Genomic DNA, 13,797 nt, shown 5'->3' on the forward strand with positions numbered 1-13,797 from the left:
TTATAGACCATGTGTTGTTGCCTGTTCTTATCATAACTGTCTAGAGAAGTGAACTGAATGTCAAAAATAAAGTGAAGAGGGAGGCATACTCATGGACAGGAAGCTCCTACTGGGGAGATGGTATGCAGCACCCTGCACTACTATAGCAGGTTTATTTCACAATAATTGGGGTCAGAAATATTGGTGAGATCTATTGAGTGTTTGGTTCCTTATTGAAGATAATATGGAAAAATATTCTAAAATCACTGACACCTACTGAAATAATTTCTTGAACTCATGAGACAGTTTACCAATGTTGTGTCTGGACACGCAGTAATGGAGATGTATCAGTAATAAGAAAGAAGCAACGATGTGAATTAATTCATTTTAATAAAAGTTCTCGGAAACTGATTTAAATGTTAGTAACTTTAGTGGAATTCCATTTTTCTAAGGGAGCCAACTTTGCTGCTCATGGATCCCCAGTCTAAGTATCTTCTGTACTCCCCGGGTCTAAGGAAGTACTGTCGCCCCCTGAAGTTTGGCTGTTCATAAAAGATCCAGTATCCCTCATGCACAGTGCAGGAGTGGATTTCATGGTATTTGAATTCTTCATGTAGATCAGGACAATCCTCAGTAAACTCCATCATCTGCCCTCTGAAGTCCTCTCTCTCGTAGATCTGGATTCTGAACGTGCCTCGATACTGTGAGATGAAACAGGAAGAAACAGTGTTATGTTAAGTTATGGTATGTTATAGAAGCTGGCCTGAATAGCACGTAAAAACACAGTGCATGGAGTGCATATTTGACCCCCAGCTGCTAGTTATAATTGCTTTAATATACATTTTGTCAGGAAAATTACCCAAGGTTCTGTTCTCTGAGAAACACAATCCGAACTATGGATAATTGATTGTAAATACATTCAGTTAAAACAAAACAAAGACAGAAACAATTGAGAACGGTACAGAGAAATTGATTATTTGGCTCAAGAGTGAATGAATCAGATGAGAGTGAACACTCTAGAACTGCCATTACATTTGTTTGTTTCCACTGTTTATATTGCCTTTTTTTCTAAATAGATGCTTCACCCAATTTATTGATCGTATGTAAAGTTAGACAGCAAAATAACTGTCATGATTTAATCTACAGAGGAATCTAAGGAAAATCAGCACGAAAGAGTTATTTTAAATTAGTTTGAATTGATTTTATTTATGCAAGAAATGCAATTCATAAGCAGAGTTGTAAAAATCATTGACAATTGCACAATTCCCCAAATGAAAAACGATAACGCAGGCAAAAGTTGTGGAAAAATTGTGTGTAGTACAGGTACATTGGTAATAACAGACAGCCTTTAACAATATTAGCTTTTGGCGATCACAGTAACGTTAATGAAGGTGCACATAGTGTTATTTAAAACAAATGGTTTGTCTGCGCAGATGCCAACAGCGTTTCAACCCTGTGGCAGTATAACAGAGTCTCATCAGGACTGGGGATGACCGGGGGATTTGTGAAGCTGATGATGGCCAGGGAGATGAGTCCCTGCGTAAAATGAATCTGTCCCTCCATAAAAGTGCGGGGCAAAATAAAGTAATACAGGGCAGTTCCTGGTGGGTAATTCAAGCATTCTCAAAGAGCAACACACTCAAATGTAGGATTTGGAGGATTTCCGCGAGTGAATCACAATGCCACCAGAGGTGTGTAATAATATGAATGCACTCACGGGTCGGCGGTCCGATAGACCATCAGTGTCTCAGGGTTTTGAGACACCGACGGTCTATTGGACCCATTGATGGTCTATCGGACCGCTGTGAGCGAATCTGTGATTGAGGAGTTTGCATCCTGATCCCACATCCGGCACCAGGCTGACTATAGAACAAGGTTTTGGACTGTTTCTGTGGTTAAAAACACAAACGAACAGATCCCCATCTGCGCACTGAAAGGCATCATCATGATATGGTATGTATTTAGATTTCTTTTGCCAAACATCCTACTTCTTGCCTCTGCATGATGACTACAAAGTGACCTAATTCACAGGTTTAGGGGTATACTTAGGGCCTTATTTATGAAGGCCTTGCGCCGCCAGTGCGTCACTTTTTCCCATTGTTAAAAGTGACACACCGGCGGCGCAAGGCCTTCATAAATAAGGCCCTTAGTGTTTTGGCAGTGGGAAAATCATTAAGCTCATATGATTATGCATTGTTTTTCCGTGTAAGTACCAAGGGGATGATTACAACTGCTACTGTTTAGATGATTCAAGTTAGGGTAAATCTGCCCCATTTGTAGTTGGGCTGGCAGAAGACATCCTTTGTCCAACCAACACTGTTCAGATGGCAGTACAAGTGGCAGTACAATTGCTGTCATCTGTCGTACATGCGCATCAGTTGTCTGTGTTACTACCAACGTGGACTAGGAACCAAAAGCAACCCTGGCAAAATGTTCAAAACAGCCCACTAACATTCCTCAATTGTCTCTGCCAAAATCCCTTTTCCATTCAACCACACTCTGTCTCTCAATCTATTTCTCTTCTCTTCTCTATCCCGTCTCTCTACCCTTCTGTTCTCTATGCCTCATCTCTATTACTATGACCCATCTTTCTTTTTCTAACTCTGTCTCTATGTCTCTTTTTCTCTCCCTTGTACATCTGATATGGTTGAGAATGAACCCTGGAGAGCTGTGGAACATGACAGTGGCTCCAGCCGTAGCAGTGAGTCTTCAAAAACTGTTCTCCAATGGCTCCAGCCCCCTGTGAAATGCCTTATGAGATAAATGGTTAGTCCAGCTCTAGTTCTACAGAAGAAGAACTTACTGGTAAAATATATCGGCAGGAACGAATGGTGTCGTTGTAACCCATCCACCGCTGGAAGTCAGGGTATTCTCCCCGTCTTAGAATGTACTGGTAGCCCATATAATTGGTCCGCTCATATAAAACCCATGGTCCACTTTCCACACGGATTGAGTTGCACCGGCTGAAGTAGGAGGAAAGGTCTGAAGAGTCGGTGCTGCACTCATAAGAACGTCCCTGAAAGTTTCGATCCTCATAAAAGATAATCTGCAGTATAGAAAAGAAATGTGTAAGTGAGCTCATTGAGTTTACAGACCTATTGGCAAGATATAAATGTCTACGCTATGGCCTTTATTCAAAGACTGTATTTTGTACTACTACTTACTTATTACAACATGCAATTCACAAATGGGTGTAAGGAGAGGTTTAGAGAGAGATAAGGAAGGGTTTCGGGATGGACAGACACCCACCTACCAAAGAGTAAACCCATTGCTATTCACAAACATTACTTCTAAAGTTATTACAGTCAAAAAGGACTCACATCAGTGGTAAGTATATTCTAACTCAGACCTGAAGAAAGGCCAGCACTATACAACAGTTCTCATATTCCCGTAGCCCTGCAGCAACGGTATGCATCTGGGTGAGGAGCCCGCCGATCTCCAACTCACCTCTCTGAACACCCAGTTAAGAAAGACACCCTCTCAGCTGAATTAATGCTGCATTTAATTCATATTTCATGTGGAAAGCACCATGCTCTACAAACCACCCAACACATTTGGGCATCACTAACTGCTTGGTCACAGGTAAAAATTGCTTCCCAGAAAACGCATAAATACACTTCAATGTGAATAACATCAAAGAAGGACAAAAAGTACCAACATTGATCAGCTCATATGTCAGCCATCTTAGATTGCAACACAGTTATTATGTGTGTAATGTTGAATAGCTTTTTAATCTTGCATAAATATAAATGGGCATGGCAAATCCTCATCCAATGGCCTTATACTTGTAAGTAATGATTCATGACTCATGCGAAATGCAATTTTGTGAATGGCCAATATGCAAGAAAAATATAATCAATACATGATAAGTACATGATCCTTTTATACCTCCCATTCACAAAAAAGCAAAAGCAAAAAAAGGGCAAATTAAACTTACTTCAAATAACATAAAGCCCAAGTGGACTTGCCCATATTAGAATACGTAATGCTATGTGTTCTCAAATAACATTTGACATTATACCTTCTTAATTATATAGTACAAACAAAATGATCCACATAACACAATAACATAATAAAAAATGTTATAAGCAGTGCCCCAGTCCATATTGAGTACATCATTAATTGAGCAACAACTGACTCTTGACTGGATGCTAAGAGAATTGAATCTATATATATATATATATATCCCACAGCACACTTCTTCAAAGAAGCACTTGCACTCGGAACAAACCAAGATTGTGTATGTATTAAAAATTACAAAAAGTTATTTATATAATTCATTTATTCATTGTCATTGTTAGCAATTTGTGGCAGTAATTATTTTTAATTTAAAGTGTTATTAAAATATTTTATCATACACTATTTATCTTTTATCAATGTATTTTGAAACGTAATTATTTATATATATATATATATATATATAAGATAAATAGTTTATGATAATATATTTTAATACATTTTTAAATTAAAAATAATTACAGCTTCAAATTGCTAATAATGACAATAATCCAAATGAATTATATACATAACTTTTTGTAATTCTTAATACATACAAAATAAATATAAAGGAGTCTTTTGACAACTGGTAAATTGATATATGAATAGATCTACACAAGTCCATGAGAGTTTGGGTGTCAGCGAAGCTAAAATAGCCTTATCAATGAATTGAGTTGGGTAAAGAAGAAAAAGAGCCAGCTGTGGGATATGGTAAATATATTACAAATTATTAACTACAATGTTAAATACCCCCATATCCCCCTGAAAAAGGTAATTGTCTGAATGGAGTTTGATGATTGTGTGGTATCTGGTTTCCAGTGCAATGCATCTTTCCTGCTTCCTTTCCCTTGCTGCTCAGCCAGTGAATAAGCACTTTGGAATGTTGGTGTACATGGTGAGGTAATGGAATGTTGGGATGCCTGGTTGTGGATTGTCAGTAGAGAGTATGGGCTGAGCAACAAGGAAGCTGCTCCTGGTGGGGCTCAATCCTTTTTTGGGCTCACTTAATGATCTATATATATCTGCTATACCTTTTAAGAACTGTAACAATAAACCTTCTTCATTGATCTACATCTCGGCTACTGGACTAATTTACCTTTATTACAGATTGGGAGGGAAAGAAATATCTGATACCTGAGGCAAAAGCTGGCAACAGCAGATCTTGGTGAATCATTCTTCCTTGCAGCATTTATATGCCCTTTCTAATAATGTAATGCGCAACACAAACATAATGTTTAGAATAGGACTCGATCCTCTCTATGTTCACCCCTCTGGGGTATCTGCCTCTAGGAAGTGAGATGGGCTGTGTGGATGTGGATTGAAGATACAGTGTACAATGGTTCATATTGTAATTGATTGTTTTAATTTTTTTAACTTGTGCTGCAAAATCCAAAAGCTACTTATAAAAAAGTTTAATATAAGGATCTGTGACAATTAAATTCCTATTTATTTATGCAATATATGAATGTAACCTGTGCAATGGCAAGATCTTTATTGGTTTTCAATTATTTTGTACTCCCATCGTGTATATTTTAAGTGTTTTAGTTATCTATTATTTTAGTCTATTGTACATTTTATTTTATTTATTTTTAGAATTGATATTGTAGTGTTCAAGAGCCTCATTTCTCAAACAAATTTTACCTTTTGTATTTAAACGGATGTAAATTTACTCTTACACTTAGGGGCTGATTACGATGTCGAGCGGACAACACCGTTTCGTAAACTGTATCCAACGCCTTTCAGTCGGCTGCCCCGTTTGCCTGATTTGGATGCGACCGAAAACTGTTCGGTCGCATTCCCACATTTCCCTATGGGAGCATGTGTTCTGGCCATAAACCGGCCGTAGTGCATGCTCCCATAAGGAAAAGGGAGGTGGTGTTAATCCCTGCACCCCATGGCAGGCACCTCAAGGTGTCTGTCACATGTGCAAGGATTTGGACTCCAACCGGAGGCTGTGCACACAAAGGGGCCCTGCTTAGGGCCCCCAAACATTCTTTCTGACAGGGTTTGCATGTCGGAAAGGCCGGCATGCAAACCCTTCCGGAAATCATGCATCGCAATACTAAGGGCGAAATGACCACCCTTTAGGATTAAAGGCTGGCCCGTTGAAAGCCAGCCGAAATGACCAGCCGGTATCGATTCTGATCTAATGATTCATATTCAGCCGGTTGGAATTAAAACTGACTGTGGCGGTTGGATTCCGACCCCCATTGTAATATGCCTCTTTGTAGTAAATGTACATCTTTTGTCTGTTCATCATTTCGGAATATAAATTTACTACGAAGTGCCGACTTATATGTCTCTTTCCCATGCATGTATGCTTTAAGCAATTTGAGCCAGTAAAGTCAGGTTAAAGTTGATATTCCCTATTAAAAATATCTGATGTCAGTGCTCTGCCCCCATGTACTTGAGGTCTATACTATAGCCTTATAGCCCGCCGTAGCGGGCTATACCGGCTAATAAAGACCCGCTGAATCGTTAAAGGCCCGAGCCGAAGGCGAGGGACTTTAACAAAACAGAGGGACTTTGATAGCCGGTATAGCCCTGCTACGAAGGGCTATAAGGCTATTAGAACATTCTTTCACTAGAAGGCAGAATGTTCTAACAAATTAAACAAAGGGTTCTCGAAGCTCGAGGGGATATAAATACCCTCGAACTTCGGGAAGCCTTTGTAGAACATTGGAATGTTGCTCTGCGGGCCTTTACCGGCCCGTAGTAGCAGGGAGCACTCCATTGTCTGCAATGGAGCTCCCAACATTCCAATGTTTTAATATTTGACGGTTACTTCATTTCTATTGTTAACTTGCTTCGGAATATAGAGGGCAAGTTAGTGTCTTTGTCTTCAATTTATTTTCTAGGAGCTATGGCGTGTTAGTTTTTATACTATGGAATGCTACTGTTAAATGTGTGTTCTTCATATGTGAACTGGGGAATAGTGTACCAATCATGATGGGACTCCAAAATATGGGTGTAATTTATGCACCTGGCACTTTACATGGTGCACAAAATAAAAGGTGCTTAATTTGCTCCTGATTCCAAGTTTCACTCATCGGAATGAGGAAAGAGCACATATGGATCATGTTATTTCATATTCTGGGGTGCACAAACCATACAATTGTCATATTTACACTTGTGAAGGATTTGCATCAGATTTAATCATCTGCAAACTGCAAGTGCAAACACATTGTGATGACTTTCTGGGGCAAACAAAGTTTGTTCTTAAAACAGGGTTACCAGCCCCAACATAATCGGTGACAAAATATTTGATGAAACAGGTTGAATTATTAGCAAGTGGATCTATTTCTTGTGACAAGTATAGGCATTATGGTACCGATTGCGACACAAAGCCGTTGTTGTCCAGTATGTACCAAATCTGCCCTCCAGTGATGGGTTAATTCAAAATATGTAGTCACACAGCCCTGGGCCTCTCCCTCGAAACAGCTTATAAGGGCTGAAATCAGGTTGAAATCTGTGTTAGCTGTGGCAGTGTTGTGCACGTCTTTGTGCAAGTAGCCAGAACAAACTGGTCTCAGACCCCAGCTTTTTAGGTCTCACCTAGCATTGTAGCGCGCATGCGCTACGCGCTCGGTGAGCCATATTGTTAATGAGGAAATTTCAGAAGGGGACTTGAAGCCCCGCCCCTCTTTTTCATTGGCCGGCTTCACCATGTCTGCTAAACAGGGGCCTGTTATTGGAAATTAGTTTTTTTTCTTGCCGTCCTTTCCCCCTTTCGCCTGGCCCATCCGGACAGGATCGGCTGCTTTGTGGCTGTCGCCAAGCAAATTCTTATCTTTGGGGGGGGCCTCTGTTTCTAATTAGCAGTATCAGGTTACTTGTCTTGGTTTAGTTCCGAGTCTGTGCGCGCAGGGTGTTTTTTCACAGTTAGTCTTTTTTTTTTTTTTTTTTCTCATTAGTGCAATATTATTAGTAAGGAGTTATCGGGGCCCCAATCTCTCTTTAGTTCTTTGACTTCACTGTCATATAACGAGATGTTTGTGTCTAGACAGTACCCCTGTAACATTTAGAAGAGAGGAGGGTCCTCTTGTTTCATTACTTTGGAGAAGGATTTAATGCGGGAGGGGGGGAGCTAGCCATTATGGCTACTCAGGCAGGCCTTCTCCTGACTTTACATTGCTCACACATAATCATTGGACTATTACATGCGTGGGTCTGATCCGTACCAACCAATGGGACAACATCCCTCCAAGTTATCCTCCAAACAATTTAGCTAGGTCCTTGTTGGTAGTTTTCCCAGATGTCCCAGAACTTAAGTTTTTTACTAGGTGCTTTCCTTTTATGAAGTTTATATATTCTTAATATTGATGTAAGCCATTCACTGTGAGTTGGTGGGACCGGACTTACCCATTTCACACAGATTTCTCTCCTAGCCAGCAATATTAACAGGAAAAGGAGATTTTCCTGTACTTTAGAAAATTTTTCTGGTACATTTGGATTCCTTACCCCAAAGATAATTAAGTCAATACATACATTTAGATGTCTTTCTAGAACCCCATCAAGAGTCTTACCCACATCATTCCAGAAGCCGTCAAGAAGGGGACACTGCCGAAACATGTGTAGGCCGTCGGCCCTTTCCAGTCCGCATTTTGGGCAGGCTTTCACTGTCATCCCAGAGAATTTCGACAGCTTTTTTGGGGTCCAGTAAGCTCTATGAGATGTGAACATTGGATCGCACAATCCTCCTAGACTCTCAGATTATTGACCAGCTAAAAGTACGGACCAAGCTCTTCTTTGAGGACAATAAGGAAGGCACCTCAATACAGACAACCTCGGACGCTTATAAAGCAGTGATCAGGGGACATATCCTCAGCCTAGCGGCCCATAAATCAAAGGGTATAAAACAATCGATCCTAACTCTGGAAGATAAGATCAAAAACTTGGATCTACAAATAGCCGCAGCAACTTCTCCCTCTTATAAAGAGCAACTGGAGGCGGACAGATCGAGTCTAAAAGAAAGTCTAGCAGAAATCTTGGAAAACAAAGTTAGAGAAAAATGGGAAGCCAGCAAACTCGCCCACTATGAATATAGGGAGGGATGTGGCAAGATGCTCGCTTGGAAAACCAAGACAGAACAAGCCAGGAATAAAGTTGTCTCTATTGATCCTAGAAACCCAGCAGAGTACGGATCAGAAGAAGTTGTAATAAAAGAAGAAATCCAATTTATACAGATCTGTACAACAAAGATTGTAAACCCAAAATGGAAGAAATAAAATACTTCTTAGACCCCCTAAATCTCCCAACCTTACCACCGGAATTGAGAGAAGAACTAAACGCGGAAATCTCGACTCAGGAAGTAGAAGAGTTATTAAAAAACCTCAAGAAAGGCAAAGCAGCTGGTCCAGATGCTCTACCTAACGAATTTTATACAAAATTGAAAGAGGCATTGCTTCCACCCTTAACAACACTGCTGAATAAAATATTCTTGGAAAATGCGATCTCCCAGATTCCTGGAATGAAGCCCCTATTACCATCCTTCTAAAACAGGGTAAAAGCCCCAAAAAATGCGAATCATACCGCCCAATCTCGATCCTGAACTGTGATTATAAGATATTCACACAGATTATGGCGAGGAGACTGGGGAAAACAGAGGGGCTATTAATAAATAACAACCAGAAGGGCTTCATACCCGGAAGACAATTACAAGACCTAACGCAAGAACTGTTTGCCGCCATAGACATTGCCTCTAACAAGAAACTTCCTCTATCAATAATCACTATCGACGCCGCAAAAGCGTTCGATAGAGTCAATTGGGTATATTTACGCGAAGTTCTGAAAAAATTCAATCTGGGGACAAATATTCTAAATATGGTGGCAAAAATATATACTTCTCCTAGAGCTCAAATCTTGATTAACGGCAGCCTCACTACTAATATACAGATAAAGAGAGGAACAAGGCAGGGATGCCCCCTCTCCCCCTTGCTCTTCAACTTCTATATAGAACCAATGGCGGAGCATATTAGAATAAATCCTTCAATATCTCCCTTTTCCTTCCAAGACTGGTCTAAAAAGATCGCCCTCTATGCAGACGATCTGATGATTTTCACGGACAACCTTAGTGGATCGCTAACAATAATTGAAGAGGCCTTAACCAGTTTTGAAAGTATTTCTGGCTACCAAATTAACCAAGACAAGACGGAAACAATGAGCTGGAATGATAATTCCATCAGCCCACATAACAAGGATAAAATCAGATACCCTGGCATAGACCTAGTCAAAGACCTAGATAAAGTAACACACATCAACATTCAAAGAATATAAAAGGAAGTCAAAAGGTTATTGAAAGTGTGGGGGGGACTCCCCCTGACTTTCTAGGCAAATCAAACATAATAAAAATGTCTATTCTACCGAAATTTACTTTAGCCTTTGGTGCCAGCCCTCTCGAATTCAAAAAAGAATCAATAAAAAAAATCCAGAGTGAAATCTCAAGCTTTATCTGGTCTTCAAAAACCCCTAGAATCGCCTGGAGTAAGCTAAGAAGGAAAAAAGGCCAGGGGGGAATTGCAAGCCCCGATCTCTTTGAGTACTGCAGAGCATTTCAATTTAAATCAAGCAGAAAGCTCCTAAACACATTTGAAAACTATCAGCCGTACTTCCAAACAATGACCAATAAAACCAGCCATTTCTTATACAAATTTGGACACCCCAAATAAAAAAAAAAAAATCAAACTTAAGATGCTGAAGTCTGCGGCCAAATCTTGGTTTGGCATAAGATGTACTTTAAATATTCCCTACTTCAGCGATCTGGACCCCATATGGGACTCCCCTGGCACCCCAGAGTGTCGTAAAGACAATCTAGCACTCCCTATAAAATCAGCAGGAATAACCAAGTGGGGACATCTGATCCCTCAAAATATCCTTCTGGATTGGGATACTCTATTTTCAAAAACTAATGGCGCAGTAGCTAAATTCAAGTACTATCAGCTATCTAGCTGGGCTAAATCCCTAAAAGTAGTAAGAGCGGGAAACTTAACCCTGGAAAGAGATATGCTGAAAAAAGATACTAAACATAAAGAAATCTCGTATTGGTACTGGGCCTTGATCCTTGCAGGGAAGAAGAATTTCGGATACCGGAGAGAGTTTGGGGGAAAGTTCTGCCGACGCTGGAGTTAAACAATCAATGGCAAGTATCTATGAGCAAATGCTGCCCTAAAGAGTTTGCAGTTAGTCTTACAGGTTGGCATATTTTTGTTAGTATTGCGTGGATGTGCTTTTAATTATATATTACCAGATTTTTGCTATTGCGTGGATGTGCTTTTCAATTATATGTTACAGGCTTTCAAATGTGTATTGTTTTTTTTTTGTCTGTAGGGCACATAAAGGTTCTATTTTTATATTCAATTTTCAGACTGCCAATGAGGGTAGAGGCGGGGGCTAGTTGGTTAGAGGAGCTATATTCCTCATCATTTCTTGTAGCCATAAAGGGCCTGATTCTGTAACTGGGGCAACGCTGTGGGGACGGCAGGGGTCTGAGGTTAGATCAAAAGTGACTTTAACAGAAATCACTTGCTGCCTGCCAGACCCATCCCATCAGCACTCTGTATGCTGATGGCTGTGAAGGGGAGGGGTCCGTCTTCGCTGGGGGTGGCCTTAACAAGATGGGCTGTCTCACTGCCGCCTCGGCCCCCACTGTCTCACGATGATCCGTGTCCGCCCCCCTCGGAGACTCTGCTGATGCAGGAGGGAGTCTGTGAGGGCCATAGCGGAGGGGTAGGATGGAAGGTGACTGGCGTTGGATATGCGTTATGTTATAATGCTACCATACTGTGCGATATTAGACATGCTTATGGACTCACAGCGCTATTACTTCTTGTTTTCAAGGAGTCTGCCACAGACCAGTCTTGGTTAGGGCTACAGTCAGCACGGAGGAAAACATTTTGGGAAAGGTGAAATACGCCCATTAATTAAACAATTTCGCTCACAAAATAATATTGTGTAATTTTTCCTCTAGAGCCTTTCCTGTGAAATAGTGAAACATCATGAAATACTATGAAACATCGCAAATCGGGTAAACCCTGTGGATTTTCAAGCACGTCAAAATCAGGATGAATTTCACCCACCCCAAAAAAATACCACTGACCCCAGGCTATATAGTCGGTAGATGTTTAGGGTTCAAGTATGACATGCCACGGGTGTTTTTAGTAATTTTTATGTGAATGAGTCGTGAAGTTTAGTGTGCGTCTCGCACTGTCACCACAGCAGATGGGCGCTATGTTGGTCATTAGGCTTGCCATCGCCCACCATGTTTTCATGTCAGCGCCTTAACTGGAGATAGCAGTAGTTTTGCTGAGTCTTGATCACTTCATATCTTGGTGAATACCACCCTAGCTAAGCACATTGTTCACCAGTACGATGGAGACATTTGCTCTCTCGGACCTTAACTGTGCAAATGCCTGCCGAGTAAATGTTTGGGGTTGAATATAGCACCCAGAAGTTATTGGCTTAAAAATGGTTCATGCTGAACACCAGAAAGAAAATATGATGTTGCTTTTGTACTTAGTATCAAACATTGATTTGAAACGATGTGCTAATATTATGAGAATATAACATTTATTTTACAATTTAATTTAGAACTGCGGTGAAACTATAGAATTGTTGCAAAATGTTTACGATGCGATTGTCAGATTTCCTTTGTATGACGGGCACATGCTGATGAACTATGCGGGGGTCAACAAGGGGTAAAAGACATTGTCATATACAACACCATTACTTGATTAATGCTTCACGAAGGGAAAGAAAAGACAATAACATTTTCAATGCCAATAGCTCAAAACAATGTCATTGCGAGACCTATTGCATTGTAAATGCTTGTTCATTTTTGGATGCGTCCAACTCCCAATCAAAGATGCCTGACATCTGTATGTCAACAAGCAGTTTTTTTTATTTCCCTTTGCTTGAATACTTTCTATCCTACTCCTGTTACCAAGACTATTTTATTTAGATATATATATTCTTGGATTTGAGGACAGGTAGTTCAAGATTAAGGGATAAACTGCATATCTTCAAACAAATAACATATAAATATTTATTTCAACATCAGTACAGTGCTCCATAACAAAAAAGGGAAACAGTCACCCAAAATGCGAAAGACTAGTTCATGAAACCCAAGTTTCAAAACCTCTAACTGCGACAAACATTCTGCAATTCAGGTCTTTAATTAAAAAAAAAGGTGGCAAATTTCAGTTTGAGATTATATTCACTGGGCAGCATTGGTTTGTTCTTGCCTTGTATTAAAAGTACGACCCTCTGTCAGCACAATATCTGAGGAAAGAAAAGCACTTCAGTTTGACAAAAACTGTATGTGACGCAGATAACAAGCCTTACCTTCCCCATGGTGGCTTGTGTTACGTACGCAGTCGATGTATTTGCTTGTGCTCTCTGGCAGCAACCCATGTAGCTCTTATATACGTTCACCCGTGAAAACAGTTCAGGAACCCAAACAAAGGAACTCTTTGTGTGGAATCACAAAAGAATGTATAGCTCTTTCACTCTCCATTTAGCTGCCCTTTTCATTGTAATTGTTTTCCTTTGTGGAACTAGATTGTTAGATTTGCTTACTGGAGGTAAATTTGCAGGGTAGCAGAAACTACTGATCTGCATGCACTGCTCTTCTGCACGTTTGTGTCCGTGCATCATAGGTTATGTGAGAATGTTTACTGCACTCTACACGTTTGAGGTATGTCACTGAAAGCATCCAAACACGTCTTAGTGTAAACTATCAAATTGTGTGCGGTTATAGCTGCAACCGCACAAAGAACCTTAACCTCAATACCTCCTATTTATATGGTGAATGCCAGAACTAGTTAT

General features: G+C 40.3%; 1 protein-coding gene across 1 annotated transcript; it reads right to left on the reverse strand.

Annotated features, from left to right (window-relative positions):
- Nucleotides 1-350: 350 nt before the first annotated feature.
- LOC144824602 (gamma-crystallin M2-like) lies at nt 351-13,354 on the reverse strand. The gene is made up of 3 exons (XM_078683655.1): nt 13,315-13,354; nt 2,783-3,025; nt 351-680 (listed from the first exon to the last, which is right to left on the reverse strand). Exons 1-3 carry the CDS (start codon nt 13,321-13,323, stop codon nt 408-410), a joined length of 525 nt encoding a protein of 174 aa, XP_078539781.1. The 5' UTR covers nt 13,324-13,354; the 3' UTR covers nt 351-407.
- Between the last annotated feature and the right edge of the window lie 443 nt (nt 13,355-13,797).

The sequence above is a fragment of the Lissotriton helveticus genome, chromosome 3_1, assembly GCF_964261635.1.
Source record: "Lissotriton helveticus chromosome 3_1, aLisHel1.1, whole genome shotgun sequence".
In the NCBI taxonomy this organism is placed as follows: Eukaryota; Metazoa; Chordata; class Amphibia; order Caudata; family Salamandridae; genus Lissotriton; species Lissotriton helveticus.

What these genes read in the sequence shown, in the direction of transcription:
- LOC144824602 (XM_078683655.1), bottom strand. An exon ending in CCTGCCGATATATTTTACCA is followed by an intron (nt 681 to 2,782) that starts GTAAGTTCTTCT and finishes TTCATCTCACAG; the next exon opens with TATCGAGGCACGTTCAGAAT.